General features: G+C 44.6%; 1 protein-coding gene across 1 annotated transcript; it reads left to right on the top strand.

Moving 5' to 3' along the window:
- Nucleotides 1-210: 210 nt before the first annotated feature.
- LOC134319690 (uncharacterized) lies at nt 211-1,074 on the top strand. The gene has a single exon (XM_063000982.1). It carries the CDS (start codon nt 211-213, stop codon nt 1,072-1,074), a length of 864 nt encoding a protein of 287 aa, XP_062857052.1.
- Nucleotides 1,075-7,316: the final 6,242 nt, after the last annotated feature.

Here is a 7,316-nt window from a genome sequence, read left to right on the forward strand (position 1 = left end):
ATAAGGCTACTGCGTCTTTAGGGTCTCCTTACGGCAGCTGCACAGGTTGTTACGTTGGGAAAACTCCACATGAGGCCTTTTCAGATATGGCTCACTTCTCTCAAACTGGATCCTGTACGCCACAGACGTGTGTTGGTCCGCGTTTCAGAAGAGTGTCTGACAGCTCTCAAACCAAGGCGCTCTCCAAAGTTCATCTTGTCAGGGGTGAACATGGGGCAAATACCCACACGCAGGGAAGTGGTGACGACAGATGCGTTAGCTTCTGGCTGGGGGGCCGTATGGAAGCACAGATGGGTTCAGGGCATTTGGTCAGCAAGCCAAGCTCGAGAACACATACATTTTCAAGAACTGTGTGCAGTGAAACTTGCCTTGGAATTCTTTCTTCCAAGTTTGCAGGGCAGGCATGTGTTGGTACGCACGGACAACCTAAGCACGGTTTACCACATAAACCATTATGGTGGCACCAGGTCCCGAACACTCTTGAACCTGGCAAAAGAGCTGTGGACGTGGGCGCACCCGAAGTTCCTCTCTCTGCAGGCTGTTCACCTGGCAGGGACGGCCAATGGGACAGCGGACGCTCTCTCGAGGCAGTCTCTGAGCCCCAGTCATTGGAGACTTCACCTGGAGGTAGTTCATCTAATATGGGAGAAGTTCGGCCAGGCACGGGTGGATCTGTTCGCTTCATCGGACACAATTCATTGTCCACTATGGTTCTCGGAACACCAGTGGGACAGCCCACTCAGCCAGGATGCTTTAGCCCACGACTGGCCGAAAGATTTGCTGTTTGCATTCCCTCCGCTCCCTCTCCTGCCGGCACTGCTGGGCAGGGTTCAGGAGGAGGGCGACAAGGTCCTTCTGGTAGCCCCACGATGGCCGAGACAGCCGTGGTTTTCCTGGCTACTGTCTTTACTTCAGGGTGCTCCATGGAAGCTCCCCCTAAGAAAGGACCTCCTCTCACAGCTGAAGGGTCAAGTGTGGCATCCACGACCAGAATTTCTCCTGCTTTGGCTGTGGCCCTTAGGGCCGACAATGAACTTTCCTTGTGTCCTCCTGGGGTGCAAAACACTATCCTAAATGCTAGAGCAGCATCTACTCGAGCTTTGTATGATGGTAGATGGCAGTCATTTGTGAACTGGTGCACGGAACAGTTGGTTGATCCTCTCTCCTGTTCGGTGGAAACAATACTCTCCTTTTTGCAAGCATTGCTGGACTCTGGTAGATCTGTGTCCACTCTAAAGATCTACGTGGCTGCTCTATCGAGCCGATTGACCCTGAATAACGGTTCATCTCTGGGTTCACACAAGCTTGTTGTGGCCTTCTTGAAAGGTGCGAGGAGGCTTAGACCCCCCCCCCCCTTGTGATTCGTCCACCACCCTGGGACCTTCCCTTGGTGCTGGAATATGTTTGCAGTGCTCAGTTTGAGCCTCTGGACCAGGTTGGTCTCAAGTGGTTGTCCTTCAAATCAGCGTTTTTGCTGGCTATTGTTTCGGCGAAGCGTGTTTGCGAGTTGCATGCGCTTTCGGTTAGCCCTGAGTGTCTCAGGTGGGGCCTGGATGGGGCATCCGTTACCCTGAGACCAAACCCAGCTTTTCTTCCGAAAATTCTCAGGTCAGAATTTATCAACCAGTCTATTAGTCTGGTGTCGTATAGAGATCAGTCTGACCCCAGACATCAGCTCTTGTGCCCTGTCAGAGCGTTGAGATGCTATGTATCTGCTACTGCGTCCATACGGAAGACAGATCAGCTCTTCGTTTGTTTCTCGGACGCTAAGTGTGGTCATCGCCTTTCTAAGCAGCGAGTCTCTCGCTGGCTGGCGGAGGTCATTGGGATGGCCTACACGGCATCCAACCGTCCCTTACCCGCTTGGTCATCTGGTCACTCTGTCAGAAGAGTTTCCACATCTTGGGCCACTTTAAGAGGGGTCCCCATTGCGGAGGTTTGTGCGGCAGCCACTTGGTCTTCGCCATGTACCTTTTCACGTTTTTACAATGTGAATGTTGCAGCCTCATCTAGCTTGGCACCGGCTGTCCTGGTTCTTTCCACGGGTAGATGTTGATGTCGGCGTGGGCATAAATCATCCACTACGTAAGTACCGCCCTGGTGGTCAGGAGATACGAAACATAACGCTAGTTACGAATGTAACTGTGGTTATGTGAGTAGTGGATGACCGCCAGGGTTCCTGGTCACTCGGAGTATGCGAGACGTTCCAGGTTCCTGAGGAAGTTCTGCAGTGGTCACAGGTGCAAATACCATGGGTGACATCACTGCAGGGGTCACGTGTGACTAATTTGGTATACAAATATCTCGATCTGAGTGCGCACGCGCGGGATTATCCACTACGTAAGTACCGCCCTGGCGGTCATCCACTACTCACATAACCACAGTTACATTCGTAACTAGCGATTAGACACAGCATGTCTCTTTAACAAAAGGACATAGGTTATGGAATATTGGTTTCTAGAAAGATTAAAGTATGTTTAGATTATATTTTTTGCATGTACCGTGGAACCTCGATTTAACGGACCAAGAGGGGAAAGGGTGTCGGGGCACTGGTCCGTAAAATGCAATTGTCCGAAACAGCAAGGTTTTTTTTTCCAGGAGGTATGAAAATATACAAAAGCACAGCACTAAGGTCCACAAAAGTGCTAAACATGCACATATAATAAATAGTATGATGAACAACATAAATAGATATGTAAATATATAATGTAAAACCTGTAAATAAATATTCAAATTGGTGTACTGTACTACTGGGGAGAGATTTCATTTACCTTGTGTGGTGGAGAAGTCTGAAGCACTGCTTGTGGCTAGTGGAGCAATGCTGGTGCATAACTAAGCTCTGGAACTTTCAAAAATTAAGCATAAAACAGAGAAAAGGGCGAGAACAAAGTGAGCCTCCCAACAAAATAAAGCCTATCACTCATGTAAACAGAGATATATGTTGCGAACTACTGATCTTGGTATGCTTTTTTTGTCAATTGCAAATCCATTAAATAGAGGTCCACAAAGTTCCACTGTATAATTATGGGTTTGTATTTATCTTGGTATGGGAAGCAAATGGTCTCAAATTGTTAAGCATTTTTGAAAATGGTAATGTTGAACCATACTGAATTTAGTATAACACAATGAGTTACATGTCTGTGTTAAAATGAGGGAAGGGTATAGGATGTTGTCATAACTTTGGAAAAGAGAGGCACAACAAATGCATTACAGGTAGAAAACATATTTTCTCAAGCTGCAGGGTGAGTTTCTTTTAAAGAACAGCTTATTGTAGTCTATATAGACCTCCTTATCACTTATTAGATATCAGAGAACAATATATAGAAACACTGAAATACACACACATACACATGGTCCAGGCATGGACAAGACTGAAACTTTTCAAGACAAATAGGACAATGTAATATGATTTAAAATGGAAACTAACCTAATCTGGCACTAATCTGATATTTTACCACAGTAAGATATAAAAAAGATAGAAAAACATATTAGCTGTGGGCACTGTGTGGGTATGGAAACAGATGTGCGGCAGATTTTCATTGCACTTGTGCTTAGGCCTTTCAGGCTGACCAGGCTGCCTTATGCAAAAAGGTATTTCTGTCTCCACTTTAACGTCAATCTGCTACTAATAATTTAGGCCAAACTTTCTAAAAACGTCTCCAAGAGAATTTAATGAGAGCGCCTGTCATTAAGCTTTCAAAGAGGGTGAATGGTGGAAATAAATTCATCTGTGTGTGTGTGAGTGTTTGTGTTGTAGGATTGCAAGAGTAGTTATCTTGTTCTTGCACTCTTGTCCAGGTCTTAAGTTTATATTTAAATCTTGTCTATTTTTCCTTAAACTTAATGAGGATTTCAGATTTATTGTGTTTACACATAGTAAGTCAGTGCACAGTCATTTTCAGATCTCTCCAGAGATGTTTAGGTTTAAGTCTGGGCTCTGATTGGGCCACTCAAGAACATTCAGAGAGTTGTCCAGAAGCCACTATTTTGTTATCTTGGCTGTGTGCTTAGGGTCGTTATCCTGTTGGAAGATTAACCCTCACCCCAGTCTGAGTTCCAGAGCACTCTGGAGCAGGTTTTCATCAAGGATGTCTCTGTACATTGCTGCAGTCATCTTTCCCTCTATCAGGACTGGTCTCCCAGTTTCTGCAGCCGAAAAACATCCTCACAGCATGATACTGCCACCACCATGCTTCACTGTAGGAATGGTATTGGCTAGGTGATGAGCGGTGCCTGGTTTCCTCCAGACGTGATGCATGGCATTCAGGTCAAAGAGTTCAATCTTCATCAGAGAGTTCATCAGACCAGAGAATTTTCTTTCTCATGCTCTGAGAGTCCTGCAGGTGCCTTTTGGCAAACTGATTGGTGAAGTGCTACAGAAATGGTTGTCCTTCAGGAAGGCTCTCCTCTCTCCACAGAGCAATGCTGGAGCGCTGTCAGAGTGACCATCGGGTTCTTGGTCACCTCCCTGACTAAGGCCCTTTTACCCTGATCGCTCAGATTGGCCGGGCGGCCAGCTCTAGGAAGATTCCTGGTGGTTCAATGCTGCAGAAATTTTTCTGTACCCTTCTCCAGATCTGTGCCTCGATCCAATCCTGTCTCTGAGGTCTACAGACAATTCCCTTGACTGTCTTGACTGTCTACTATGAGAACTTATTTAAACAGGTGTGTGCCTTTCCAAATCATGTCCAATCAACTGTATTTACCACAGGTGGACTCCAATCAAGTTGTAGAAACATCTGAAGGATGATCAGTGGAAACAGAATGTACCTGAGCTCAATTTTGAGTGTCATGGCAAAGGCTGTGAATGCTTATGTTATATTTTTGTGTTTTATTTTTAATACATTTGCAATGTATTAAAATCCATTTTGGAATAAGGCTGTAACATAAAATGTGAAAAAAGTGAAGCGCTGTGAATACTTTCTGGATGCACTATAGTAGATAGAGATAGATAGACAGACAGATGGATAGACAGACAGACGGACAGATAGACAGACAGATGGATAGACAGACAGACGGACAGACAGATAGATAGATAGACAGATAGACGGACAGACAGACAGACAGACAGACAGACAGACAGACAGACAGACAGACAGATAGACAAATAGATGATAGATAGATAATTAGACAGATTAATAGACAGACAGATATATAGATAGACAGATAGATGGACAGAAAGATAGCTATACAGACAGACAGATAGATAGACAGACAGACAGATATACAGACAAACAGATATATAGATAGACAGATAGACAGACATACAGACAGACAGACAGACAGACAGATAGATAGATAGACTGATGAACAGATAGACAGATAGATAGATAGATAGATAGATAGATAGATAGACAGACAGACAGACAGACAGACAGACAGACAGACAGACAGACAGACTGACAGACTGACTGACTGACTGATAGATAGATAGATAGATAGATAGATAGATAGATAGATAGATAGATAGATAGATAGATAGATAGATAGATAGATAGACAGACAGATCGATTGATGATAGTGGCTTAGTGTTCAATGATGGACCGACACGGTGAAGTGTTATACAGTGTAATCGCTGCTGGTACAGCAGAGTTGGATGAGTCTGTTGCTGAAAGTGCTCCCCTGTCTGACTAGCATGGAGGGGGTGTGATGAGTTGTCAAATATGGTTATGAGTTTGTTTAGTGACCTCCTTCCAACCACCACCTTGAAACTGTCAAGTGAGCCCAATACTGAGCCTGCTTTCTTGATCAGTTTGTCGAGTTGCTTTACATCCCCTGCTCTGAGGGTGCCTCCCCAACACACTGCTGCAAAGAACACAGCTTCCACAACAATAGACTGGTTGAACACATTAAATGACCTTACAGTACACACAATTATAACTTAGAAATAGTTCAAAAATTAGATGATGGGACAAGCTGCAAATTGAACTCATCAGAGAAGATAATTTACTCCTTTTATGGTATTTTGCAAACTTCAGCCTGGCTCTTCTTTGTTGATTATTGATTTATGTCTTTGACATGCACTTTACCCAAGATGGCATTTCCTATTCTTTTTGTAGACCATTTCATGCCGCTGTATGGTTTTTGAGTGACATTCAAATAAGTTTCCAGTCATTCAAGATAGTCGACCGTTGTTTTGCCTTCTGCCTCTGTCTTTGTTGTCCCCAGTGTTTACTGTTGGACCTTGTTCTTATGAACTGCCATCTTTGAAATGTTAAGGATGGAAGCAACCTGTTTACTGCATTTCTCTGCCAGTAAAGCCATAATTAAACCCTTCTTTCCCTCAGTGAAAACTTTTCCACTCTTGGTTTCGTCAATAGTTAGATATTTTTTTTTATCTCAGTTTCTTTTAAAGTACTATTTGCACTGACAGCCAGCTGGTCCAATTGCAAGAAAGCAGTTGTTTTTATACAGTTTCTTGTTAAAGTTAGCTTTTTTTTCCCTACTTTTTTTCCCCAAATTTCTCCCCTAATCTAGTCGTGTCCAATTACCCTGAATGCGTCCTCTATACTGATTCAACCATTCACCGCTGACTGAGGATGCCTCTCAACTGACATAAACCCCCTCTGGCACGTAAAGTCAGTACAGTGCATTTTTCACCTGCTAATGTGTACGAAGGGCCACACCCCCATCAGCATTATTCCTCAGCCCTGTGCAGGCGCCATCAGTCAGCCAGCAGGGGCCACAGTTGCACCAGTTATGAGGACCTATGATCCGACTTCTTACCCCTAACCCTATGAACAACAGCCAATCGTTGTTCATGCAGCCGCCCAGCCCAGTTGGAAGGCAGAGCTGAGATTTGATACAATGTATTTGAAACCCCAATTTGAAACCCCAGTGTAATCATTTTTACACTAGAATTAAATATCTAACTTTTGGCTGGCAACATAAGTGAGTACACCCCACAGTGAACATGTCCAAATTGTGCCCAAAGTGTCAATATTTTGTGTGACCACCATTATTATCCAGCACTGCCTTAACCCTCCTGGGCATGGAATTCACCAGAGCTGCACAGGTTGCTACTGGAATCCTCTTCCACTCCTCCATGATGACATCACGGAGCTGGTGGATGTTAGACACCTTGAACTCCTCCACCTTCCACATGAGGATGCGCCACAGGTGCTCATTTGGGTTTAGTCCATCACCTTTACCTTCAGCTTCCTCAGCAAGGCAGTTGTCATCTTGGAGGTTGTGTTTGGGGTCGTTATCCTGTTGGAAAACTGCCATGAGGCCCAGTTTTCGAAGGGAGGGGATCATGCTCTGTTTCAGAATATCACAGTACATGTTGGAATTCATGTTTCCCTCAATGAACTGCA

This window comes from Trichomycterus rosablanca, chromosome 8 (assembly GCF_030014385.1).
Source record: "Trichomycterus rosablanca isolate fTriRos1 chromosome 8, fTriRos1.hap1, whole genome shotgun sequence".
Taxonomy (NCBI): Eukaryota; Metazoa; Chordata; class Actinopteri; order Siluriformes; family Trichomycteridae; genus Trichomycterus; species Trichomycterus rosablanca.